Source organism: Cladophialophora yegresii (genome assembly GCF_000585515.1).
Source record: "Cladophialophora yegresii CBS 114405 chromosome Unknown aczIN-supercont1.3, whole genome shotgun sequence".
Taxonomy (NCBI): Eukaryota; Fungi; Ascomycota; class Eurotiomycetes; order Chaetothyriales; family Herpotrichiellaceae; genus Cladophialophora; species Cladophialophora yegresii.
In genome coordinates, this window is record NW_006913047.1 from 2664770 (window position 1) to 2690266 (window position 25497).

The window sequence follows — 25497 nt, forward strand, 5'->3', positions numbered from 1 at the left end:
ACCTTCTCCCCCACCTCGAGCTTGCTAGCGAGTGAGTTGCGCGAAGGATTGTTGGACACTCTCGTTCGTTCTGGGGTCCACGCAGAATACGTCGCAGTACCTGGATGATTTACCTAGGTACGTATCTGGTCAGCCATGGTCAATTACTGTATAATAGATGATGCAACAAATGTAATTCACCGTAGGTACCCTCTCGCGGATCTTTACATATATGTTTTGATAGATCCGAGTCTTACCCGATCCCCCAACCCAGAGCGTACAAATCGTCCTTGATGCTGGCGAGGCACAGGCGTTCCCGCCACTAGTGATGTGGTGACACGCTGGGGGGCTTTGCATACCACGTCCTGTAACACCGGGCTCAACAGGTACTGTAAAGAACTTTAAAATGGGTCTTGTGGGAAACTGAAAACATTATTTGATTTATAATTACCAAATCTCTATTCTCGTATCATTCCGTGAGACATACCTGGCCGCTCGCTCGTAAGGCGTTGTGGATTCTTCACTTCCGCCCCGCGCATCCCATCAATCCGTGAATAATGTGTCGGCCACCTCGGCCTCGTCGACCCACTCCCTGGTTGTGCCGTCGGCCTGCTTCTGCGTCTTCTTTTTGAACCGGATCGCGGCGGCATACACCAGCTTGTCATCGCCCCGAGCGTCCAGCGTCTGTTTCTTGATCTCTTCGTTGACGCCGACCTTGTAGGTGCCGAAAAGCTGCCTTTTCTTGCCGTCGCCACGCAGATACACGGTGACGTCGCGGCTAAAGTCAACCATGGCCTCGGACAACAGGAACCCCAATTCGGCCGGAGCGTCTGTGCGGTTGAGGAAGAAGGAGTTGCTCGCGGCGTCGAAGGTCGCCTCGAAGGTGGTCGACCAGTCGGTGTCCTTGTGCAGGTACAGCCAGTAGAAGAGGCGCTTGCTCGGCCAGTTGGCGTCGACTTCCGTGTCGCGCGCAGGCCGGGTCCGGAGATTCCACACCACCTTGCGCGGTAGCGGGTTGCGGACGTGTTGACTGACCCAGTCGATCGCGTTGGTATTCATCGTCCGTTGAGACAGCTGGCCTCTTTCCGGGTCGAGGCGCCAGGTGTGCAGGTCTGTCAGGATGGGGCCCCGAGTGAGGCCCGACTCGACCGCACTCCAGCTGTTGTGTGCCCGCTCGTTGGCTTTTGGTGTGGTAACGTGCACGTAGCAATCGTGGGCATAGTAGCCAGAGTGGCGCAACGCGAGAGCGTCAAGCGTGAAGGCCGAATCCACCGTGTACGTGTTGCGATCGTACTCGGAGTCTTCATCGCCAACCTGCAAACAAATAGGCGTGTTGGCAAGATTGTCGAATTGGACGTCCCCAGGGTGGCCAGCGGACATGTGGGCCGCGGCGAATCGGTCAGCCAGGTTGGTGGACAGACGGTAGACGGCATCGCCGCCAGCCGAGAATCCCAAAAGGTAGATCTGGTTCGAGTCGACAAACGAGGTCGCCTTGGAGCTTGGAGTGTATGAAGGGTTCTTGGAAGCGTCCTCCGAGGTGAAAGGAGTCTTCAGGAGCATGCGCATGACGAGCTTCTCCATCAGGACTTGAGCGGGTGGCGTAAAGTGCGTGTCCCAGGTGTTGCCGTCGTATTTCCCCGTGCCGGTTTTGTTGGCGAAACGCAGAGCCACGTAGACGGCGCCGAGCTGGACGGAATTCTTCACCTCGTTGTCGTTCATCTCAGGCTTCCTTTCCACTCGAGACTGAATGCTGGACGCGTGGTAGGTGCTCCAGTAGTGCCAGTCATCGTTGTTTTCATAGTCTTTGGCCTGGCCTCCTCCGTGCAGGCCAATGTACAAGGCGAAGCCTGCGTCGGGCTGAGAGCCAAAGACGCTCAGGGTGAACTTGAGAATGTAGTCCTTGTACTCCAGCTCGTACCAAGTCATTGCTCGAACAATATTCTGGCCCGCTTCATTCCTATCGATTATGACTTCGTCGCTGTGTTTCCATGTGGGGGCGTCCTTGTCCACGTTGAGAAACGCTCTGGAGTCAATGGGCGCCATTGCTACGGACTCGGGGGAGGTTTTTGGAGGCAACAGTCCTCGGAATGAAGACGCAGACCTATGGACGGTATTAGAAGATGACAACTATCGTGGGCAAGAGCGAGAGCTTCACTTGATTAGAGCTGTTTATATATGCATTCGCATTCCCCTCCATCGCATTTTCCTTCAGCCACAGTCCACGAGAAAAGGCCATCTCAGGCAGCCACTCATGATATTGTAGACTTCAGCCTTCAGCATCGGACGCCACGAGCGCTTGCACAGTCCATTCTCCCTGTGCAGGAGTGTGAACCATGACTTTCAATCTTGGATGCAATTGGCTGGTGTGAGTAGCTGTGGTTAAGGGCTGAAGTCCAGACGCTCAAGGCCACAGCGTACATGCATGAAGCAGCCACATCCGTGCAGCGAGCTCAGCTGCGTCCATTCTCCTCCAGAGAAAGAGACCGGAGTCCGTTTAAGGATCCTCCCGTTGAAGGTTCTGGGCACTTAACACGGTAGACCAAGAAGTCCTGTGGGTGGGAATCTGGAGGAGGGGGAGGGGCTGCCTGAGTAGGCTGAGTAGCTCACGCTAAGGCAGAGCCGAAGTTGGGCCAGGTCACATGATGCTTTCGTAAAGCGGCAGGCCGTGGTCCCGAACTGGTGCCAAGACCAGGTGTATTGTCGCCGCTGAATACCGGTACGTTCGCTACTGGCCTGTGCTGTTAGAGAGGATAATACCAGGACGGAGTGATCTCAGTCCGGAGACTGCAATATCAATCCTCCAATCACATACCCAGCGAAGTAGTGTTTAGAGGCTAGTTGTGCCCGGCTGAAAGTAGGGTTGGGAACGATGCACTTCTTGTTCTGCGGTGCCGTGCAGATCCGAGAAGCATTTGCCATCGCAACTTGGGCCCAGGTGTCCGTGGCGGTGACGTGTGTCCGACCAGGGGCTGCTGGTGTACGAAAGATGACGAGCTCAGTCAACCGATTCCCAAACAACGAAGCATGCAGGCAAGACCACAGGCAAACAAGCAAGCATGCTAAGTAGACTGATACAGCTGTCCAAGCACACACACGCGACTTCGTCCAGCGCTATATTTCCCGTAAAGAGAGGCGATTCCACCCCTGGTGGCATGGTTGCCATCGGCGCGCATTCGTTGTGCGGTGCTGCTTCACGCGAATACTATTGCCCTTCGCTCCATTCATCACCACAGCATCAGTGCGTGCATGAAGGAAGTTCAGAAGCGATCCCACATCGTGCCGACCCCTCCCTCTCCCCAGAGAGGTGCCTGAACGTACTCGGCCGCCCGATCAGCTATATTGCCGAAATTCCAATCTCCGCTAGACGACCCAGTACTATCTGGAGTGATGGGCCCGAGACTCCCGGTGCCGCTGCTCATGCCGCCTAGGAGGCCGTTCGTGCTACTCGTGGCGAGAGAGGGCGAGTATGCCTCCTGCTTGATCGCACTCACGCTTGGAACACCGCCGGCGCCCAGAGGCGGATATCGCGGTTGCGTCGTTGGAGAGGTTGCTGCCGGAAGACCCGAGCCCGCAGTCATAAATAAGTTGGAGGAGGGTTGTGGTGGATATGTGCCTGTGCTGTATTTCGAGGGCGCCGTGGGTCTTGGCCCGGCAAGCGCGGCGTTCAATTTCCCCAGCGCGTTCAGCGACTTTGACATGCTCCTTGCCCAGTGGGGACTTTCGGCCAAAGGCGGTCCTTGCCCCTCCATAGCCTCGTTGCTGAACCGCCTCTTCGCCGAAGGACTCGCGTCAGGTGGGAGGTCGAATGTCGGGTCTTCATGCGTGCGCTGGCTTATGACTTGTTCGAGTTCACGGAGGAGCGCAAGACGGCGCGGATCGCGGGACGTTTCGGGTAACGTGCCCAGCAAGAAGGCGGCGGAGATAGATCGTTGGATGCCGATCCAGCTGCGCGAGGCGAACTTTGAGAGCGAGTGTAGTTCCACGTAGGCTTCAACCGCGCCTTCGAGATTTTGTATGCACATGGTGCGAAAGTGGGAGAGCGTGGAGGGGTCAGGGTTCGATGTGCTGGGAGATTGTCCCGTTGTTCCTGACGTTTTTCGTCGACTGGACCCCGGAGGCGACTGAACTGGGGTCAGATTCTCTACGTTGGAGGATGAAGGCGCTTCCTTGAGAGCAGGTCGGCAGAGTTCAGAGGTGATGTAGCAGCTGTGCAGCTTCAAGGCGAGGCGTTCGAGGTGCTGCGTCATCTTATAGCAGAGGTCGCGATTTCGTAGATAGCTTGCCCCTTGGGAGACATGGAAGGTGATTTCTTCAGTGTACTTCTGGATTCGGTCCCACGACATATACGATCGTGTATGGAGGAGTCTTTCACGGACGATTTCTTGCGTGAGTCGGATGATGGCAAACATTGTTTCCGCATAGCTTCGGTCACCTGGAGAGCTGAATTTCCCGTAAGGGATGTCAGGGATACACAGCACACTGGAAGTAGGTCGATCGTAGCTAACAGCGAAGTGGGAATCTTGCCATGCGAGTGCCCACCAGATGCGGCGACGGGTCCATTTCTCGGCGTCAGTAAATTGTTGCGAGTTTATCTGGAGACCAATTGAGAAGGCCATCCGGAGGGTCATGCCAAGGAAAATGTATGCCACGCCGGGGTTCATGTTGTAAGAGAGGACGTTGCCAATAATCAAGGAAGCTTCAATAGTTTCCAGGCAAGGATGGGTAAGAAAGTTGGACATGCGGAGGGCTTGGTAGGAACAGCATACTGTTCAACGGTCAGCAAAGGAGCTAAGTGCCTAGCCTTTACACTTACTGTAGACTTGCGAGGTAAGCTCTCGTTCTTTGGCTGGTCGATCGGAAGATTGGGAGCCAGAAGCAAAGACGGCAAATACCAGAGCTAGCCATGGCAAAGTAACGCCGTAGGGTTTGTTGGGATCCAACTCGAGGTTGTCGCGAATGTGCCGGGAGCGATTAGAAAGCATGAAATGCAAGGTATCCTCGAAGCCCGACACGTCCGGAACGACAGGATAGATGGTACAGGCAATATCCCGGTATGCGACAAAAAATCTGGGTTGGGTGAGTCAACAGCACTGGATAACTTCGTGACTAACTTACTCATTGCACAGCTCATCATCCGGAATTGCTTTGCACAGCCCATCGACATCTTGCATACTGGACTCGGTGCTCCACAGATCGACGAAAGGGTAAGTTGCACTCTCGTTGTCCAGACCCAACTTTGGGAGAATATTCTCCTCCAGTAGAGATTTGGCGGTGTCTTGCGCGGTCTTTGTCCTGCCCAGGCCCATCATATAGGCCAGCACGGATCTTGAGCCCAGATGCATTGTCCCCATCTGTGTGCTCGGTGCATGAATTCCTTCTCGTTCGGCTTCGTCTCCCCGACTATGTGTGCCTGTGGGATTTACATCCTCTTCTGAATGCGCAGCGCCGGGGGAGATTCGTTCGGCTTTGACTGATTCGCGCAGTAGCTGCAATTCTCTGTTGAGACGCTCCCACTGTTCGCGAGGCACGGTGATGTTGGGCCCAGTCTGCTGATTTGGACTTTCGGAAGCAGCCCCATCGGCTGGGTTCAATGCGCCCGACAGCGCAATGCGGCGCTTCTTCGTAGGTCGCTCATATGAGCAGAGCTCGGGGTGGTCCCTCTTGACGCAAGAATCGCAGGGCAGGTTGCGGTCACACTTCACTTTTCGACGGTGGCAGGCGTAACACGCCTTGGGATCTCTGACCTTTCGTTTATTGCGAATAATGGCGTCTATCTCTTCCTGGGCCATTTCAACCCTGCCATCTGCCATAGTATCCATTTTCAAGTCGTCAGGATAGTCACCACCAGGGCTGTGCGCGGCAGAGTCGCGCTGCTGGTGGTCCATGTTTGGCACGGCAGCGTGGGCAGTAGAGACATGCAGTTGTGGTGGGCGAGCGGAACGGTTGCAACTGGGGTTATGCCGGAATCGACATACTGAAGAGCGAGACAAAAGACTACGGAGGAATGCTGCTATCGCCCACAGGGAGAGGATATTTGCTCCACAGGCTGAGCGCGAACTGAGAGTGAATTGAGTTGAGCTGAGGCTGGTATGGCTATGGCGGTGGTGGGAGAGTCCGACGTTGGCCCCGCTTCGCGTCGGGTTCTCGTTCGATGGCATTGGTCAGCTGCCCACGCCGACTCCATTCGCCAGGATTTATTTGTCTTTTCTCTTCAGCCCAGTGACCGATTGCTTGGCGCTCAGCCTTGTCGATTTCGGCACAGTCCAGGACCGATTCTACCTAGGTACTTTGGTTCCATAATGACCTATCCCGGTGGCTGCTGATTGTACGACATACATACACTCAAAAGAGCATGCTACGTAGGTGCGGGTTGAGGTATTAGATAAAAGGGGAGAAATACTGCCCGCGCCGTTCCAATATGCAACTTGACCTATTCGAGCCAAGATCCAAGGTTCGGCCTTCTCTCCTGATGCCGTCCATCGAGGCCGTATTTCGGAACGATTTGCATCGTTCGCAAAGCACAAGACCGAGAAAAAAGAGTCATCTGTTTTACAAAGGTTTGCTTTCTAAATATTGCTTTTGCCCATTCACGACGCCGTCGCCAACATAACCACAAGCACAGGTGGCCTTGGGGGACCATTGCGTGCTTTCGTTTCAAAAGCGCATTAGTTGTGACAAGGAAAGGCCAACCTCAATGTTCATCATGCTGCCAGTGTCTCACCCATCTTGGCATCTGAGATCCTCCATCGGTCGAACCACCTAAGGTATGCATATTGCCGATTGCTGCCTTGCATCCCGAATACTACCGGGCTGAACAGCACAAATAACCCAATAACCACGGCGTACAGGATGAAGTACACTCCCCAGCGGACGTTCCTGTGAAGGCGTTGTGTCGTCCAGTCAAGGCAGAAACCTGCTGCCAGAATAGCGAAGTAGAGAGCTGGATAGTAGTGGTGAACATAGGTAACTCGCCCCATGATCAGGAAGGGGAAGTAATGGAAGAACCAGCCAATTGCAGGGTAGATGCCGGAGTAATGGATTTGGTCAATGTCCACTTGGCTGAGTTCCCTGTAGCCCCGTTGCCAGCGGATCAGGTACCAGGCGACAATAAGACCAGCGATGCTGAGCGATGCTGTGGAGCCCCAGTAAACGATGGGGTTGCCCAGCAAGAAATACTTTGTGATTTGGTCATCCCATGAACACATGCGAAGGCCGACGTGGAGAATAGGCCATTGCCAAAATTTGGATGCAAGGTCATCCTGCTTGTCTGGGTCGGGGACGAGGGCGTTGTTGGAAGTCATCATGGCAACATTGAGATGAACAAAATCCTTCAGGAAAGGTGACCTGTACTGTGCAGCATTGCCAGGTGGCACTGTTCGAAAAGTTAATGAGGCCCAATACAGTACTGGTAGCTTGGTACTTACATTTATCGTTGACATGAGACTCAATATTCCAGTGTGTGTACACGTCTCGGGGACTCGCCTTTTTGACACAAGTGGTCTCAATCTGCTTGAAGCCCCATTGCGGGAGGTTAACGGTCCCCGCTCGGAGGTAGCAACCCAGCTCCACGTGCTTCAGTCTGAAGGCTGTCGTCAGAGTCCGAATCCGTGAGCGATCTGAGGACGCGGCATCGCTGACGACCTCGATCCGCCAATGGTCCTTTTCGTCGCCGACAGTCGTGTTGCCGTAGCAAGACACTTCCCAATCGGCCTTGGTGACTGGGGCGGCAACTTGGTGAGAGTGGAGATTTCGGCCGGTCTGAGCGTGGAGGAGCCGAATGACCTGTTTGTCGGCAACGAAACTGAGGGGTGCTTCTGGGTCAAACTCTGGTTGACTTCGGTTGGGCCAGAAGAACCAGTCATTGTTGGCGTCCTTGTGGTGGTAGCAGGTAACCTGCTGTTGGCCACTGCCTTCGGGGTACGTCTGGACATGAGAATGAAGGAGACCACCACCATAGCCCATGTTCTTGATGGTTACTTTGGATCCCATGGCAATCTCTAGGGGTGAGTCCTTGCCGACTTCGGTTCCACGGAGGTTCGCTTGGAAAAGGGAGGACATCTGAGCATCGCCGGGGCCAGAGTTCTCGAGAATCAGGAAGTGAAGGTAGAAAGAGAACATGTAGACCAGTATGGGAACGACGATCAGCCCTATGACGCGAGCCACAACGTGTTGCGCGAGCTCAACCTTTGGCATCTTCAGGTCGCCAAATTTGTTCCATAAATCTTCCGCAGTGTAGAGGCCAACCAGTGCCGTAGCGAAAAGACCGACCCATTTGACGCTACAAACACATCCGATGCTCAGTCCTGTCAGGAACAACCACAGGAACCATTCAACGGAGAAACTCTTGTGTTGCAGGCGGTGGAATCTGGCCCAACAGAGGACGGTCGTAAAGGTGAAGCAAAGAAGCATGGAGTCTAGAAGGATGAACCTGGAGATGGTAGCGTACGAGTTCTCGCAAAGAACCATGAGAGTAACAAGCCACACGGCCGGTCGTTGGAAGTTGAGCTCGCGAGCGGTGTAGTATGCGAGGGGAATCGTCGCTACACCGAACATGGCGTTGAAAATGCGCATGAAGGTGTAGTTGACCTCTTCCGGATATGTCTCGCCGGACTTGAACTCGAAGGATCCATTGTATCCAGCTAGATAGCCCGACAGGCCAACAAGCATCTTTCCGAGAGGAGGATGGACATCGAAGTAGAACTCTCGCTTGAGGTAGTGCGATCCAAACTTGCCGAAGCTGGAGTAAGTGTCAGCGCTGAACAACCTCAGACCGTGGGGCACATCTTACTGAGCTTCGTCCCAGGTGACGATGGGAGATAGTCCTATCCGCCATAGTCTCGTGAAGAGAGCAAATGCTGTGAAGATGATGGGGGCAATCAAGAACTCCCACTCATCGAGAAACTGGATGAAGCCGGCCTGGGGCTAGAGATGTGCTGTTAGACTACGCTTATTCGACGTGGATGTATGGAACCAACCTTCTGTAACTTCTTTGTATCTTCAGCCTCAACTTTGTACACGTGCTGACCATTGGCCTTCTCATAGCTGGCAACATTTCTTCGGCGCACCTCAGCCTCATCCATCCCTGCACCAGTGGTGTAGCCGGCCTTCGAGGTAGCCATGATCGAAGACGATATCGAAGACACTAAAGCCGTAGAGGATAGCTCGGAGAAAGGGGTCGAGGTTTGTCAAATTTTCGCGCAAGCCGTGTAACTTCCACGGTGGACAAAAAGAAGTTGGGGCCGGACGGATTCGAAGGGAGGGGACCCTGCGAGCAAACGCGTGTCCGTAAGAATCGTACCCGATAGATACCAACAAACAGGGAAGAATAAATAAAGGAGAAAGCAAGAAGAAACACTCCTGCGACCAAGTGGCCTTTACGGAGGAATTAAATCCACTTCAGGGTGAGGAACAGATCTGGAAGTGTGAACGGATTGCGAGCTGGCTGAATGCGCCTGGAGGGAGAGACGTGAATCAATTGAACGGGCCACTTGGCGTATTCGAGAAAAAGGGGATTCGCTTCTCCACCGTCGCCTTCGACACGTGAAGAAGATGCCATTTATAGATCGCATACAGACTACGTCCAGGATACATTAACGTCCATACCTAGGTATGCTCAATGCATTCTTTCCTTCGACTCGGCTTCACTTCTACTAATCGAGTGCTAGTCAAGTGTCTGGCAGCATCCAGCTGCTGTAGTGGTTGTGTTAAGCTAGGCTGACACGGCCGCCGGTGTAATCATCGTCGCGGAACAGATTTCCCGCCTCCCTACAATACCGCACCTCTCCTGTGCCGGTGCTGCCAACTTCACTGCCCCAGCATACCACCACCGCATCCACGATACATGCCAACACGCCCTCCATTGCTCCAAGTATGCCCCAGCCGATGGCTCCGGCAACTAGTCCTACAATGTAAGCGTAAACACTTCCTCGCACCCCTGCACCCTCGAGTCTCAATGTCCGTGCTGTTGTAACCCATCCACCGAACCCCAATGCTAGGCACATCATGAACCGTGTTGCGTGTAGGACGAGCTTAGCTAGTCGATAAGGAAGAAGAGGGGTCGAATCATTTGACCATCCATCGTCTCTTACCCTCCGATTAAACGTATTCAGATACAGGGTCGTCGTGGCGTCGTTTGGCGCGAGGAAGTGCATCTGCAAAAGTCCTCTGGAACTGACAGCAAGTGGTTGGGAGTGTATTGCGGCATAGGTTAGTGTGAGAGGATTGATCAGCACCGCAACCGGACTAGGGATTAGCGAGTACATCGCCACGCCAATCAGCATAGTCATCCGCCGAGGCAGGACAATCAACGGGAGCCGGACCATAAGGCTCAAGCCCGTGAATAGAGCGATGGTGCCGAAAAGAGTCGTCCCCGAGTGTTGTAGCGCTGCTTTGACAATGGCTTGAGGTGTTGGAGCTGGTACTGCCAATCGGTGGAAGTACCACTGTGACACAGTGGCCGACGTGATGGTTCGCTGCATGCCAAACGCAATAGCAATCGTCCAGAGATACACCAGGATGAAGTACACTCCCAGCCACCACGTAGAGGTGTCAATAACGAATTTGCTGATCGCTGAGCGAGTCGATGGATGCCCGCCAAGGAAGACTCTCGTGAACATGGACAGCCATACCCAGGTAAAGCTGATGATAAATCCCAGAACGGCGAACCCGACGAGCACCAGCGTCGGGTTTGCCGCTAGGATCCTTGTCGCAAATTCCAGTATAGAGATAGCCTTCTGCATCACCAGCCGCCCTCGGAAGACAGCCAAAATCCAGAGTGTGGCTAGAGCAGCAGGCACCAATGAGCTCCACCTCATCACGGTATCCTGGATACTGGAGCCATGCCAAGAGCCCTTGAAGCTGGAGATGAGCGGATAAAGTGAGAAGGAGTAGAGGATGACGGGAACTGCCACCAGGATGCTGTAGACTAAGTATCGAACGTATGATCGTAGGGCAGCCAGCCAGAACAAGGAAATAAAAGTCGCTACAAGGGTATATGTCGCTAGAAGATAGAAAGAGCCGTGCAACGTTGTGTAAACTGTGTCACCAAGGGGTTGTTTCGTGCCCGGCGACTGAGTATGAAGCATAACGAGAAACCATGTCGCACACATGGCGGCAAGCAAGAGGAAGTAAAGCTGTCCAAAGAAGGCGTCATGCCGTGGTTGTTGGATCTGTGGTGGTGGAATGCCATCTGGTACAGAGTCGTGGTCACCTGAATGATTTCGCGAATAGCCCAGCAGTTGTCTCTGGGTGCTCGTTTGATTTGACGCATCGGAGTCGTAGTCGTCATCTACTTTCGGTGGCTGTTTGCGTAGTTGTTGTACGGAGGGAGGATTTTCCATAAGGTCTTCGGGCGGATCATCGTCAAATCCGCTTCTCAAGGTGTCTTCCAAGCCCACGTCGACCATCAGATTTCGCTCTGATTCAGGACTGGGATTGTCGAGCTGTGACTCTGTTGATTCTGCTAGATTTTCAAGGTCGGTTCCTTTTCGTCGTGGATTCGGTACACCCCCATGCCAGGAACTCCTGATGCCACCAGGTCTACCCGGCCCTCGGTCACGCGACTCGTCACCATGACTGCTCGCACCGACCACACTCGAACCACTGCCTCCGTCAATCTCCGAGGAAGCTCGGAGATCGCTTGCCCCTAGCTGTCGCCTGGACCGCTGAAGAGCATAGTAATCTGCTATTTCTCGTTCGTGCTCCTCCTCGTCATTTTCTTCCCGGAACTCGTCTGTCGCGCTATAAAATAAAGGCGCCTGTTGCGGATTCAGACGTGAAGCGAAGGGAAAGCTAGATATCTGGGACGAGGTAGGTTGGTAAGGGTTCGCGGCACGCGGATTCAGCGTCCTGGAAGCGGTAGTTGATCTCCACGTCTGGTTTGGTCGTCTCCCAGACTGACGGTCGTCTGCTGGTGCGGGAGCAAATGTGAGGCGTGATTGAGACTGTGCAAGAAATCGAGAGGCATCTGCCATTGTGTTAGCCCCGGGCGCCTAGTCTGAGACAGAAGAGCACCTGTCTTACACTCGGAAAACATACTGCCCGCAGGCAGGAAGCACGAGATGTATCAGTCGGTGAGTAGTGGTTGTGATAAGCACAGATTGATGACTATTCTGGAAGTTGATAATGGTTTATTGATGAATCCAAGCGACGGAAATGAGGTAGGCGCTGCTATGTGCAGATGATGGCTGTCTGGCTCGGATACGTTGGTCAAGACGACGTGTAGGTTGGTGAGTCGGCGATCTGCTTGGAGACGATGAGTTCGTGACTCTCCTCTGACCTTGATACGGAAGCGGACATCTGCCTGTGACTGCATGACTAGCCAAATTCGGCGCAGTGGATGGTCCGGGCTGAAAGTTCCAGGCAGCGGGTCAAACCACAGGCACGGCGATTTTAGGCTTTGGTTGGCAGTCGCCGCCTGGAAATCTGGGCCAGGCACGACAGCTCCCGAGGCACGCGCTCCGCACTCACACGAGCGTGTCATCGTCATTGTTCACGCATTGCTTTCAGTCTGGCCATATCTTGACCGCGGACTCGTGTCCATTCACGCATTGTTTTAACCTCGTTCAGATATTCAATTCGTCCTGTGTTCAAAAGGGCTTCGGGCGACCAACGGACTTGACATTACAGTTTTCCCCTACTCGTCGTCCCTAATCTAATGCCCAACATAACGCCAGCCCCAACGCTACCTTGGAACTATATTGCAAAGCTCGTCTGTATAGGCGACTCAGGTATGTCCGCTATCCCGCCGCCTGTATCCCATCATCTGATCAGCACAAGGTACTGGCAAGTCCAGCTTGACGGTTCGGCTTTGTGAAGGCCGATTTTCCGCCTCTCACGATGTCACTATTGGCGTCGAGTTTGGAAGCAGAATAGTTCCTGTTGGCCCTCCCGCAAACGCATCTTTAGACCTCGGTGCTCCCAACGGCCGCGAGGGTCATGGCGGCAAACAAGAGCAGAAGAAGATGAAGTTGTCATTATGGGACACCGCTGGACAAGAAACATATAAAAGCATCACAAGAAGTTACTTTCGAGGTGCCTCTGGCGCCCTCTTAGTTTTCGATATCACCAGAAGGAGTAGCTTCGAGTCCGTCACTCAATGGCTCAACGACTTGCGCCAGATCGCCGAAGAAGGGATTGTCGTTATCCTGGTGGGGAACAAATTGGATTTGGCTGAACAAACCACCGACGTCCAAGGAGGCACCAAGCGAGCTGTGAGCAAAGAAGAGGCGGAGGACTGGTGTCGGAGAGAAAACATCGTCAAATACGTTGAAACCAGTGCAAAAAGCGGCGAAGGGGTTGAAAAGGCTTTCCTCGAGGTTGCAGAAAGAATATACCAGAACATCGAAGCGGGTAAATATGATCTGAACGACAGAAGAAGCGGAGTCAAAGGTTACGGCATGGGCGGAGGTCGCGACGAGGCCAAAGCCCCCAAAACAGTCAACCTGACCATGAATGATACCATCAGGAGCGGCCAAGGAAGAGGGTGTTGCTGATGCTGGTCAACATCACTGATTTGTTTTGTGTGTCCTAAAGGGAGGTGCCGCTGCCTGGTAACCACCTTAGGCTACCACATACCTTCATCACCAGATGCTCTGATGCGCAGGCAGCATGGCTCTTGTCGGCGGGATTCATCTAACGCGGCCGTTTTGCCGGTGGTGGCACCATCGGGCAACCTCCGGGTTACAAGCATCGAGGTGTCGATTAAGATGCGGTCTTCCTTGCATGTGAATCTGCTTATGTTGCGAGTGCCTTCACAATCTGCCAGTGTCGCTGCTGAGTGAGGACAGGGTGATCCTTCTGCCAGCATTTGCTGACGCTGCTAACGAAGAAGAAAACACCCACCGCCCTTGGGTGGCTCGTCCAGAGAAGTGCTGGCACATCACTGAAGCTGAGCCGAGTTGTTTATGGGCGGGGATTTCCTTCAGCTGGGCTCCACAAGCCGAAACCGGCACAGGTGTGATTTATCGCCCAGTGCACGTGCTACTTGCAGGACGACCTGGCGGGGTCGAATACTGACGTACCCCGAAGCAGGAGTGAGGTGGGATACGCGCAAGCCTCGACCTCGCTCGAGTTGAAATGCAAGTAAAATTCTCGCAAAATACCATTCCAGCTTTCGCATGCTCTTCTTGTGATTACATGACTCGTCTCCCGACACTGTTGGCTTGCGCATTTCGCTCCAAGCAACAACTAGCAACTGTTCGACCTTTTATCACCTCCTGCACACGACCAAACAAGCCTTCTCACACACGCCTGATCTCCGCTATGGCCAAGTTGGACCTTAAAATTCCCGACCTGACCCTGCCTGACGGCGACAAGATACCATTTGTAAGTTCACAACCTTCTTGCATGTCCTAACAGGTGTTGCTAACCTAGACGCTGATCAGATCGGCTATGGTCTCGGCACCGCTTGGTAGGTCCTTTTGTCACTGGCCCGCAAAGTGTCTGAGACAGCTTGCAAACCTCCAAATGCATTGTTTCTTGGCCAATGCTGACTGTGGGGTTCACACAGGTACAAGTCAGATCCAAACTCACCTAAAGATCAGGCAACAATTGATGCAACCAAAACGGCTATCAAGGTCGGCTACAGACACCTAGACGGAGCCGAAGTATACAACACCGAGGAAGAACAAGGTATAGCTATTAAGCAGAGCGGAGTGCCTCGAGATGAACTGTACATTACAACCGTGAGTTATTTCTCCTCAGCCTACGAAGCCCTGCGTTCTTGTGTGCACGCCACAGATGCTGATACCTTGATAGAAAGTCATTACACATATCGATGACATTCCAGGTGCCATTGACCGAAGTCTAAAGAAGCTTGGCCTTGACTACGTCGACCTGTACCTGATCCACGCCCCGTTTTTCGCCAAAGGCGACAATAGATTACTTCAGCAGAGATGGGCGCAAATGGAAGACGTCTTGGCCTCTGGGAAAGCCAAGAGCATCGGTGTCAGCAATTTCCTCAAGCCTCACCTCGACGCCATTCTTGAGACAGCCAAAGTGCGACCAGCGATTAACCAGATCGAATTCCACCCGTATCTTCAACACGGAGATCTGCTAGCTTACCACAAGAACAAAGATATCCGCGTGGCGGCATATGCTCCACTGACACCGATCACCAAGGCCAAAGGAGGTCCTGTTGATGCCTTGCTGGAGTCGCTGGCAAAGAAGTATGCTGTCAATCCGAGCGAGATACTGATAAGATGGGTTATTGACCAGGACGTCCTGCCAATTACCACAAGCTCCAAGGAGCAGCGCTTGAGCGACGTGCTGCGGGTTTTCACATTCAAGCTCACGCCAAAAGAGGTTGAAGAGATTTGCACAGAAGGCAACAAGAAGCATTACAGAGCGTTCTGGGGCCATGTCTTTGACGCGAATGACAAGTCATGAGAAGACTTGGAGGCGTGACGTGCCACGGCGTTGCGTCGATCGTCTTTTTGTTCTCAGAAGCAAACCCGCCGCTTCAAGCTTCTGAAACTAGATATTCGAGGCGGTGGACCGGTCAAGACAGACCTTGAGTGACATTCTACAGCAATAAAACCTTTCTGAACTTTGGATTTTCAGTAGAGTAAGTCTGAGTACGGAGTCGTTGTCTGTGCCTCTGGTCGCTGGGGGCGTTCGACCGAGAACGCCTCGAACGATGCGAAAAGCTATTCTCGGTGTGCTACGTCGCCTGGACCGCCACACTTTGTACCCCGTACTCGTACGAGATAATTCTGAGTACGGAGTATGTCAAAAGCAGATCGATGGCCTGCAGTAGTCAGAGTCTACCCCACAGTGCCCACAATCTCAAATCCTCCAGGATCCCGATCTCGACATGCTCGACTGTTCGTAGTGGAGCTCCGTCGTCATATCAACCACACCTTTTGTCGATCAATGTGCAGCTTGCCCCTGGAGAAAGCCATCGATGGCAGTACGAGTAAAATCATACTCTTCATCAGCACTGGGCCTCGTGTGCACAGTTCTCACACAAAGCTCGAATCAAGAAGAGGTGGATTTGACTGAGTGACATGTCTCTTGCGTGCAGCAGAACTTCAGGCAGCACATGCAGACACGGTCTGCCGCTACGAAGAGTTGCGTTAATCATGTCTTGATTGGCAGATTCCGACTCGTCACGCTGCTGACAGCCGACACTGCCTTGCACAAGCACGGGACCCTTAGAAGGTAGCTGACACCTGATTGGCTGGAAACATCAGCTATACCTGAGAGGATGCGCCTTTTGCTCGCTTGACCTCGTCGCCACCGCTAAAATTCTATCCACATCCCATGCTACCTATCCGGTTTGCCGTCGACTTGCCTCACGTTACCTTTTGTCTGATGGCACCGCAACGGCTGGACTGGCCCTCCACATGATTGACCCTGTGGCTCTTCAAGTCAGGCACAGCTGAATAAAGTGCTAGGATCTTCTATTGACCTTAAAATATCCTCCGTCGTCTTCAGGCACCGGCCGATTGAGCTCCAACACCCATCCAAAGACATCACTTACCGACTAAAGCTTCGTTATTGCAATTAAACCACCTTTGTGAGCCAGGTCACACACTCAACTCGGCAAACCGAACATCATGCATTTCACCACTATCCTCACGGCGTCTCTGTTGTCTCTCTTGTCCCTCACTACTGCATCACCACTCGACACGAGACAGACACAAACGATTACACCACCAGCCTTGTACTACCTCCGAACAAAAGTGGTCAATGGCGCACACAAAGACAGCGGGTCTAACAAGACCAACCTGTATGTCTACTCATACCATACTGGTGCCGGTCTAGGTGATGCTGCATTGTCCTCAAACAAGTCCATTGCCTGGCAGGGCTACTTGAATGGGACTCAACAGCTCATGACCTATCCGAATAACACGATCGGACCATGGCCTTTGTCGGTCCAGGATGCTCCATATCAGGGTCTGTTGCCATTCGCATTGTCGTAGGAGTATCAATACTTACCACTGCTGTTAGAATGGAACCAAGTCACCATCAGTATCTCCGCCTTACCGACCTACAATGCTGGATTCTTCTTCAACTCTTCTGGGCTTCAGTACAATGGCAGTACCGGTGGCTGGCTGGGTAAGTGCTTCTTCACCGTGTAGACAACGTGGATTGTACTGACAACAATTCAGCCTGCGATTGGTGGCATGGTGTCCCTCAGCTCTTCCAAGTCAACGGGTACCTCAACAACGGCTTCGGTGTGACTGGTTTGCAGACCCCGAGCTCCTGTTCCCGCGTTCAGCTCCAACCAGTGGCGGTCTGACAGTATTTCTCGGATCCAGCCTTACCATGACGGGGGAAAATTAGATACTACGGCATCATGATCAGCGGCGTTCAAACATTGCGTTGCTTGCACAAGCATTAATCTAGGGTCCGCATCCGGCGAGCGATGCTGCATCGTCATCTGTAACAAAAATCAATCATAGATTAATTTCTAGGATGTCCTCGTTTTCTTTTCGTTTTTCAATCTTTACTTCAACTTCTCGTCGAAATTCCGGCTTTACATTGATGTACGGAGTATATTCTGCATAATATTGGTCCGAGAAATGCTAAGTGGGTGAGCTGCCATTGGCAGCAGCCACTCAGCAGCTCGTCATTCTCGTACTGTGGTACTCTGTACACAGCCTTGTGCGGGGTTCGCGGGGCATCGGACCGAGCTCGCTCAGGCTCGCCGACAGACTGGCTCGACTGGTTAGAGGATTAGGTGACTGCGCATTGACCAAATATGACGACAAGAGTTCTCCTGATTACACTTGCTACGGACACACAATAGTCGTGATATTGTCACTATGTTATGTGATCATGCACTCCAAATGCTTAGATATGCCAAGCACGGTTCAGACCAAATAAGGCTTGAGCATCCATACATCCATCCTTTTCTTACTCGTATATCCAGCTCTAAGGTCGGATTTAAGCGACCTGATCCAACCTCACCTGGTTCACACAGTTCCATGCTCCTCGTTTTGTTCGTGTTTTTCTCTTTTCAGTCTTCCGGCTCTTACCACAGTCCAGAGCAAACAATCCACCGGAGAGTCTGATGCGCCGCCTCTTGCAGACAAAAGCTCACCTCTCATCAGCGCCCAGAGTACGAAGTAGTGCCAGCAACTTCAGTTTCGGTCTCGGCCTCAGTGGCAGTCAAGCGAGGGCTAAATCGACCGCAACAAAGATGGACTCGAGCCTCCAGCCCCTCCAAGGCCTGTATCGCCCCAACAACCTCAAAGGTCTATACTACGGTCCCAATGTCGTGAAGAACCACCTGCTCGCAGCCCTCCCGACCGAAAACTCCAAAGCGTTCATCATCACGGGTTCCTCCCTCGCGACCAAGACCCCGCTGATCAAATCGCTCGAGGAGCTCCTCACGCCGACCCACCACGCCGGCACGTTCAGCAACATCCGCGAACACGCGCCCATCGCGCAACTTGACCAGGCAACCGAGATCGTCAAGCAAGACGAAACGATCGACACGATCATCTCCGTGGGAGGCGGTTCACCCATCGACTCGGCCAAGGCGATCGCGTACCGCGTCAACGAAACGAGCCCGGACCACAAGAAGTGGCTCCTCCACATCGCCATCCCCACCACGCTCAGCGCCGCCGAATGCACAGCCGCAGCGGGCTACACGCGGGCCGACGGCGTCAAGACCGGCATCGCTCACCCCAATACGTACCCTCAATACATATTCTATGACGCCACATTTGGGTTACATACGCCTCCTAGCCTGTTCCTGTCCACGGGGTTCAGGGCCCTCGACCACGCGGCCGAGGCCCAGTATCATCCGACCGCGACGTGGGTTCCGTGCCGGCTCCTCGCGCTCAACGCCGTCGGGGAATTGTTCCGCTTGTTGCCGAAATACAAGGCCGATCCCTCGGACCAGGACACCATCACGGGTCTGTTCCTCGCCGCGTATGCGAGCTTGGCGTTCTTTGGGCTCAATGTCAGGGGCCCCTTGGGGCTGAGTCACCAGCTGGGATACGCGCTGGGGAGTCCATACGGGATCCCCCATGGAATCACGTCGTGTTTGACGCTGGGGCACGTCGTCAAGCTTAAGGCGCGACAGAGTGCCGAAAATGCAGAAAACGTCGCTGCTATCCTGCCCTACACCGGGGCCGGGCAGAGGAGCGGTGATAATCTCAGGGACAGTGATGCTGTGGGGGATAAGATTCTAAGCCTTGTGGAAGAGATGGGGTTGAAGACGAATTTGACGGAGAGGGGCGTGGGCAGGGAGCAGTTGGACGTCATCTGCGCGAGGGCGACGGGTGGGTTGACGCCGGAGAAGGAGAAAACGCCACAGGACGAGGAGACGTTGAAGGCCGTCAGAGCTTTGGTGGAGAAGTTGTGGTGATGCCCTGCATGGCTCATAGGAAGGACCCGGAATGCTGGTCATGATGGATATTCGTGGTTATGGTGATACAGTGCATGTAGATGATCCCCACTGTGCACGCCGCGTTTGTGGTTGGTTCATAGTCGAGGTCCGTTACAGTAGGTCCTCACTGGTCGCCACGCCGTTGAAAAGCAGGCAAAGTACAGTGTAAAAACCCAGAGTTAAATTTTGGAACAAACCCCACGCCAACTATCTTACAAGGACGCCTTGAGTTGCTCTTCCGCAGGCTTCACTTCAACCAACAACTTGCCTAGAATGCGTGAGCAGTGAGTGATATTGTCATCGTACGCTTGGGGCTCGACTCACCAGTGTTGACGCCATTGTACAAATCCCGGAGCGCATTCTCCGCTTGATCCAAGCCGCCCTTGATAATGGTTTCTTTCCTCTTAATCTTGCCCTCGGAAAGCCATTGCGCCAGATCCTTGAGAGCGCGGGGGTATTCCTTCGCGTAGTCGAAGACGATGAAGCCTTCCATGCTGCGATAACCTTAGCGGTTGGACTTAGAGTGCGCCAGAGTGCGCAAAACTTACCGTATCCGCATGGATACAATCATCAGGTAGTTCTGCACACGCGCTTGTTAGACTTAATTCTCAAGAGAGTGCTGGTGCCAACCAACCTTTGGTCCTTGCGGGTTTGAGGTGTTATACTGGCTGATACCTCCACACATAACGAAGCGGGCATGTGGTTTCGCTCGGCTTAACGCCATATCCAGGATTTCTCCGCCGACTAGGACCACAGTGAGATACTAACGGCGAAGCAGCAGGGTTGTCACTAACCGTTGTCAAAGTACACGTCAATCAGATGCTGTTTGGGGGTCAGGTCAGCGTGCGAGGTGGTCTCCAGCTTGGTCAATATTCACCTTGGTCGCGGCTCTGAACTTCTTGGCAAAGTCCTTGTCTTTGTAATTTAGGGCATCATCGAATCCCAGCTCTTCCTTCAACCACCGGACTTTGTCGCTACTACCAGCAATCCCCAGCACAGTGGCACCCTTGAGCTTCGCGATCTGGCCGACAACGCTACCGGTAGCGCCCGCAGCTCCGGACACGACAACAAAGTCGCCAGCCTTGACTTTGCCGACGTCGATGATGCCAAAATATGCAGTAAGACCAGTCATTCCTAGCACAAACGAGTTAGCGTCAAGCGTGTGGCTCTCAACCACACGAAGCATGGAATACTGTACCCAAAACACTCAACCCATCGGTTAACCTCCCGCCTTTCGGTACCACCACTCTCTGCAGCTCGGTGTCCTTGAGAATCTTATATTCGGTCCATCCCGCCGTAGCTGTCGCATAGCTGCCAACCGGGAATTTGGACGACTTGCTGGCCTTGACCGTCCCGATGGCTCCGCTACGCATGATCTCTCCGATCTTTACGGGCGGAATATACGATCTCGTATCATTGAGCCAGCCACGCATGGCAGGGTCGATGCTCAAGTAGTTGGTCTCGAAGAGGACTTCTCCATCCTTTAAATCACTGGCCGATGGGGTTGGGTTGTCGGAGACAAGTTTGAACGTCTCGCCTGGGATGATGTTGTCTTTGGGCCGTTTGGCGAGAATGACCGATTTGTGGGTGCGTGTCATGGTTGGACTGGCTGACTTGCTGCCTCTTGAGCACAGGAGTTGTTGGTTTCCAAGCTTGGTCTTTTCTCACACGAGATCGAGGGCAACAACCGTCCAAGACTGGTTTGAAAATTGGCCTTATGGTTCGAGCGAGCGTGGTGAAGAATGAACTCAAAGCTCCTGTCAGAATTACCCCACTGAATAAGGCGTGTAAACAAATCCTTGTGATGTAGCATTGGTCATTTGGTGATTGACTGGGATGCGTTGGAATTGCCTCGGCTTGGATCAAGTGTGGATGATGCGCCTGGCGGGCCTACGTCGGAGCGAGTGTGACCGCTCGCAGAATACGGTGGAGCAGTGGCTTGTCTCTGCGGCGAGGCTCACGATGTCTGCGTGCTCAATGGAAAGAACGCGTCGAGGCGCCGGTCCTTCATGCCTCTGGTGCTTCCCATTGACAGCTTCCCAAGTGCCGTCGCCATGATGGTTGTGCAGACCCAGGTGATCGGGCCCCCAGTGGCCTTCCTCAATCCGGGGCGGACAGTCAGAGCCAAAGCACAAGAACACTGGAATGTTAATTAGGTAGGACGCGGTGCGAAGAGGTGTGGTCCCGGATGAAATGCGCGTCGGTGATGACGGCAGCAGCGTCTGATTTCGATTCGCAAAGCCGTCTTACAACTAAAACCCGTGCAAAAAAACTCAGAAGCCATGAAGCTCGAATTCTGCAGCTACACTGCGATGAAGGCTCAGCCACGTGCTGTGGCCAACCTACCTTCTAATTGATGGACGGAGACCACAACCCAGACCGCTGATGTTGGTGATGATACACGATAAGCTCACCTATTACTCTTGCAGTGGTCAATCACAGCGGAGTGAGCGCAAGACAGAAAGAAATATGTGCTTTTGCCGTGCTTCAACCCTTGGCGGCGTGAACAGCGGCTTTGGCCGACGTCGGACATTGACGCCGACGGTCAAGACGCGGAGTCGGCAAAGCATCGTTTAGGGTCTGTTCCTGCATCCCCGACGTTGAATCCATTTTCTCCAGGCTTCTTCAATTTCAATATCAAGGCAGCTTATGGTAGACCAATGCCAGGTCTTTGATGTCGCAATGGCAGAAAACGCGGCTCAAGCGAACGGGAGGGCCCAAGTGGTAGACGACCGAGGCATTCCAACATATACCATTATTCAAGCCGATGGTCTCTATCCTGTACTCTCACGCTCACACTCCACTCGCCCTCCTCTCCAGCTTGAATGCTCCGTTCGACTAATTCTCTAGAACTTAGGACGACATACTGGAAACCAAAATCTTCACCGAGAATCCACCCCACGCCTACAAGGTGAAATACCTCCAAACCGGCCTTTTCCCCACCGGGACGCCGCTGCCGAAACCATGGTCGACCATCCCGCAAGTACTACGAGAGCAGGTCGACGGCATCATGGTGCTGAAAATGGGCTTCACAGCCGCCGATGTGGCGCTGTTCCCTAGGTTAAAAGTGTAAGTCGATGTCGTTTCGCAGGTGTCGAGGCCGAACAACTACTATGTACCATCCCTCGTCTAAGTACCTGCGGAGTACAACCTCAGAGGAACAACCCAGCTGAAACTCTGGCCACACAGCATCGTCCGCATGGGCGTCGGCTACGACCGCCTCGACCGCGTCGCGCTGGCAAAACACGGCGTCACAGTCTGCAACGTGCCCGACTACGGCACGGCCGAGATCGCGGACCACGCACTCTCGCTCGCGCTCTCGCTGAGGCGCGGCGTCCTCTTACACCACGACCGCCAGCGCCAACCGCACCTCTACCCGTGGATGGTTCTCGAGACGCCCCTCGTCAGCCGCATCCAGGGCGCTACCTTTGGCATTTTGGGCCTCGGGCGCATAGGCACCGCGGCGTGCCTCCGCGCCAAGGCCTTCGGGTGGAACGTACTCTTCTACGACCCCTACCTGCCCAACGGCGTGGACAAGGCCCTCGGCATCGACCGCACCAAGGACATCAAGGACCTCTTCCGCCGGAGCACGACGCTGAGCCTCCACTGCGCGTGCACGCGCGAGACGCGCGACATGGTGGGCTGGGACCTCTTGAGCCTCATGCCGAGGGGATCCATCTTGGTGAACACGTCGCGTGGCGAGGTGTTGCAGCTCGATGCCGTGGAAAGGGCACTGCGTGAGGGCATCCTTGCTGGCGCGGGACTCGATGTGCTTCCCGAGGAGCCGATCCCGGAGGACAACGTGCATTCGTTGATCAGGGCGTACAGGGACAGGGAGGAGTGGTTGGTCGGGAGGTTGGCCTTGACTTGCCATACGGCGTTTTATAGTCCGCAGAGCTTTGTGGATATACGGGTCAAGAGTGCCCAGACGATGCGTGAGGTGCTGATTGATGGGCTGCAGAGTAATGTGATTACGCCGGATATGTTGTAGCGCAGACACGGCGCGGAGCGGAGCGGAGCGTCGCCTGGCATAGCACAGCACAACGTAGCATATGGTGGCGTAAGTGGTATAGCACTCTTCGTACTGAATGGCAGTGAGAGTGGATAACCTTGACACGGTTGAACCAAGAAACCAGTACAGGACACTCTTTTGGGTTTTCCGTTACTTCTCGTCCCTTCTGCATTCGAATATTCCATGCTTACGAACAACGGCCCGAGTTCAGCGACACATACGCTTTTGCGTACATATCTCAGACACTTCACGCTCACTTATGTACTTACATATTTCGTGCGACTCGATTACACTGTTCTATGTACATACAGTAATTGTCCGCGATCTGCCCACTCTGGTGAGCCTACCTAGTGGTAAACACACAGTTTCCAGTGTCACTCACTATCGAGCCTTGCCGTCCGACATCCGACAATCCTAGCTGCCCGCACTCCCGCTGAACAACGTCCCATCGAAGTCCGTCCCATTATTCGGGTACTCCACGCTATAATTCCCAAAACAGACATACTGGTAATTACTCAACCCGAGCGCCCCCTCCTGGCTCGAGACGAACGCATTCAGCGGACACAGCCCGTCGGTGCGGTTACCGCAGTACCCGCCTCGAATCGTCGACAACGGCAAAATGCCATTGTTCAACCGCATCCGCACAAACTTGTACGTCGCGTTGGCGGGGGTATACCCGTACTGCGTAGCATAATACTGAGTCTGAGACGCATTGTTGGGCGCTGGACTCGCGCTCCCACAGCCAATCACCTCGGTGACCAGCCTGGCGGAGAAGGGCGTGAGATGCGAGAGGATGAAGCGCCGATTCGGGTCCGGCGGGAATTGAGTGAGTGAGGGCGGGTCCCGGATGTAGTCGAGCGACGCGGCCGTGAGGGCCGAGATGATGATGTCGTCGTGCGAGAAGTCGGCGTACAGTTTCTGGCCCAGCGGGAAGGTGCGCGAGTTGTTGGTTAAACTACTGTTCACGCTTGTCGTCGAAGAGGTGATGTATTGGTTTTGAAGCCGCGCCAGGAGTTCCTGTACGTAGCCGATCCCCTGGGCCCGGGCCGTAGGGTTCCCGAACGAGTAGTCGTAGTAGTACTCGATGTCGAGCGCGTTCTCGAAGCCAGCCCACTCGTCTTCGGTAAAGAGCGTGCAGAAGTCCGAGCGGCCAATGTAGTTGGTCTCGTAGGCGCAGAGGGTTCTGTTTCAGGTCAGCAGGAAGGGAAGCCGAAATGACAATATGGATGTAGAGCTAGGGGCGTCGGCTGGTCGCTGGACTTACTGCAACGCAAACGTATCGTTCATGGTGAGGTTGAAGTCGCCGGGCACGTATTGTGACAGTCGACTCTGCGCGCCAGGAAGGTACACTGATAGGTAGCTGAGAAGATCGAGGTCGCCGATGTATCCTGGCACATCGTTGTTGTCGTTGAAACAAGAGTCATACGACGCCAGCGTGTTGTTCTCGGTCCCTCCTTCCGGGATCACCACCACGTTGAACGGGCTCGTCCAGTTGCCCAATGTCGGGTTGGGCGTAGGCTGGAAGCTGGGCCCGAAGAAGCCCAACGTCCAGCTGATCTGGGTGTTTTCGATCCGGGACTGGCTGGTGGTCCGCAGCGTCAGCTTGGGCCTACTGGTCCCGTTGGCGAATGTCGCATTGTACGCAAGCTGTCCTTGTGTCGCGTTGTACAGGATGCGACCGTATCGGTTCCAGAATGTGACGCCAGACTGGAAGGACTGGGCAGCACCGATTCCAGTAAGATAGGCGCTTCCAAGATTGTATCGGTAAGAGTTCAGGAAGCTCAGATTCCCGGTGAATTGCGAGGACGAGTTGGTGTGAGTCCGAGTCCAGTTGGCGACCTTTTCCGCGAAGTTTTCCATGTTGGGTCCGTCGTCGAATGCGCTCCCAGGAAACCGAGATCCATGTCGCTGGAGCAGGTGAGCTTGCTCGACCTGACATCCATTGGGTAGGCCGACGTCGGCCACACCGAAGTAGTCCTCGGTGTTGTCGGCATACGGTGTGATCTGGCCCCAGTATTGCTGGATGGCATTAATATCCGTCAGAAGCTCGGCGGAGGAATCTGTGCCTGTTTGCCTGCGGACTCGAGGGGCTGGAGAGGCAATTGCCAGTACAAACAACCCTGCAATCACGGCCGAGTGGGAATGCATCACGGAGAGGTCT

General features: G+C 54.0%; 11 protein-coding genes across 11 annotated transcripts; 5 read left to right on the top strand and 6 right to left on the bottom strand.

The window, feature by feature from the left end:
• Positions 1 to 522: 522 nt before the first annotated feature.
• On the bottom strand, positions 523 to 2022 carry A1O7_04703 (uncharacterized protein; the record flags this gene model as incomplete). Its single annotated transcript, XM_007758713.1, has 1 exon — positions 523 to 2022. The coding sequence occupies one exon, from the start codon at positions 2020 to 2022 to the stop codon at positions 523 to 525; it is 1500 nt and encodes a 499-aa protein (XP_007756903.1).
• A 1214-nt stretch (positions 2023 to 3236) lies between these two features.
• A1O7_04704 (uncharacterized protein) lies at positions 3237 to 5864 on the bottom strand (the record flags this gene model as incomplete). Its single annotated transcript, XM_007758714.1, has 3 exons — positions 3237 to 4744; positions 4793 to 5046; positions 5095 to 5864. The coding sequence occupies 3 exons, from the start codon at positions 5862 to 5864 to the stop codon at positions 3237 to 3239; spliced, it is 2532 nt and encodes an 843-aa protein (XP_007756904.1).
• An 816-nt stretch (positions 5865 to 6680) lies between these two features.
• On the bottom strand, positions 6681 to 9098 carry A1O7_04705 (dolichyl-phosphate-mannose-protein mannosyltransferase; the record flags this gene model as incomplete). The annotated part of the gene is made up of 4 exons (XM_007758715.1): positions 6681 to 7351; positions 7404 to 8716; positions 8768 to 8901; positions 8955 to 9098. The coding sequence occupies 4 exons, from the start codon at positions 9096 to 9098 to the stop codon at positions 6681 to 6683; spliced, it is 2262 nt and encodes a 753-aa protein (XP_007756905.1).
• A 585-nt stretch (positions 9099 to 9683) lies between these two features.
• On the bottom strand, positions 9684 to 11951 carry A1O7_04706 (uncharacterized protein; the record flags this gene model as incomplete). The annotated part of the gene is made up of 1 exon (XM_007758716.1): positions 9684 to 11951. One exon carries the CDS (start codon positions 11949 to 11951, stop codon positions 9684 to 9686), a length of 2268 nt encoding a protein of 755 aa, XP_007756906.1.
• A 683-nt stretch (positions 11952 to 12634) lies between these two features.
• Positions 12635 to 13472, top strand: A1O7_04707 (uncharacterized protein; the record flags this gene model as incomplete). Its single annotated transcript, XM_007758717.1, has 2 exons — positions 12635 to 12707; positions 12757 to 13472. 2 exons carry the CDS (start codon positions 12635 to 12637, stop codon positions 13470 to 13472), a joined length of 789 nt encoding a protein of 262 aa, XP_007756907.1.
• A 769-nt stretch (positions 13473 to 14241) lies between these two features.
• Positions 14242 to 15366, top strand: A1O7_04708 (alcohol dehydrogenase; the record flags this gene model as incomplete). The annotated part of the gene is made up of 4 exons (XM_007758718.1): positions 14242 to 14304; positions 14364 to 14389; positions 14489 to 14663; positions 14737 to 15366. 4 exons carry the CDS (start codon positions 14242 to 14244, stop codon positions 15364 to 15366), a joined length of 894 nt encoding a protein of 297 aa, XP_007756908.1.
• A 1172-nt stretch (positions 15367 to 16538) lies between these two features.
• On the top strand, positions 16539 to 17224 carry A1O7_04709 (uncharacterized protein; the record flags this gene model as incomplete). Its single annotated transcript, XM_007758719.1, has 3 exons — positions 16539 to 16878; positions 16933 to 17040; positions 17094 to 17224. The coding sequence occupies 3 exons, from the start codon at positions 16539 to 16541 to the stop codon at positions 17222 to 17224; spliced, it is 579 nt and encodes a 192-aa protein (XP_007756909.1).
• Positions 17225 to 18127: 903 nt separating this feature from the next.
• Positions 18128 to 19303, top strand: A1O7_04710 (uncharacterized protein; the record flags this gene model as incomplete). Its single annotated transcript, XM_007758720.1, has 1 exon — positions 18128 to 19303. The coding sequence occupies one exon, from the start codon at positions 18128 to 18130 to the stop codon at positions 19301 to 19303; it is 1176 nt and encodes a 391-aa protein (XP_007756910.1).
• Positions 19304 to 19536: 233 nt separating this feature from the next.
• A1O7_04711 (uncharacterized protein) lies at positions 19537 to 20922 on the bottom strand (the record flags this gene model as incomplete). Its single annotated transcript, XM_007758721.1, has 7 exons — positions 19537 to 19592; positions 19649 to 19818; positions 19873 to 19904; positions 19959 to 20068; positions 20119 to 20146; positions 20202 to 20458; positions 20523 to 20922. The coding sequence occupies 7 exons, from the start codon at positions 20920 to 20922 to the stop codon at positions 19537 to 19539; spliced, it is 1053 nt and encodes a 350-aa protein (XP_007756911.1).
• A 1084-nt stretch (positions 20923 to 22006) lies between these two features.
• Positions 22007 to 23315, top strand: A1O7_04712 (uncharacterized protein; the record flags this gene model as incomplete). The annotated part of the gene is made up of 3 exons (XM_007758722.1): positions 22007 to 22105; positions 22182 to 22393; positions 22514 to 23315. 3 exons carry the CDS (start codon positions 22007 to 22009, stop codon positions 23313 to 23315), a joined length of 1113 nt encoding a protein of 370 aa, XP_007756912.1.
• Positions 23316 to 23750: 435 nt separating this feature from the next.
• A1O7_04713 (uncharacterized protein) lies at positions 23751 to 25484 on the bottom strand (the record flags this gene model as incomplete). The annotated part of the gene is made up of 2 exons (XM_007758723.1): positions 23751 to 24519; positions 24601 to 25484. 2 exons carry the CDS (start codon positions 25482 to 25484, stop codon positions 23751 to 23753), a joined length of 1653 nt encoding a protein of 550 aa, XP_007756913.1.
• Positions 25485 to 25497: the final 13 nt, after the last annotated feature.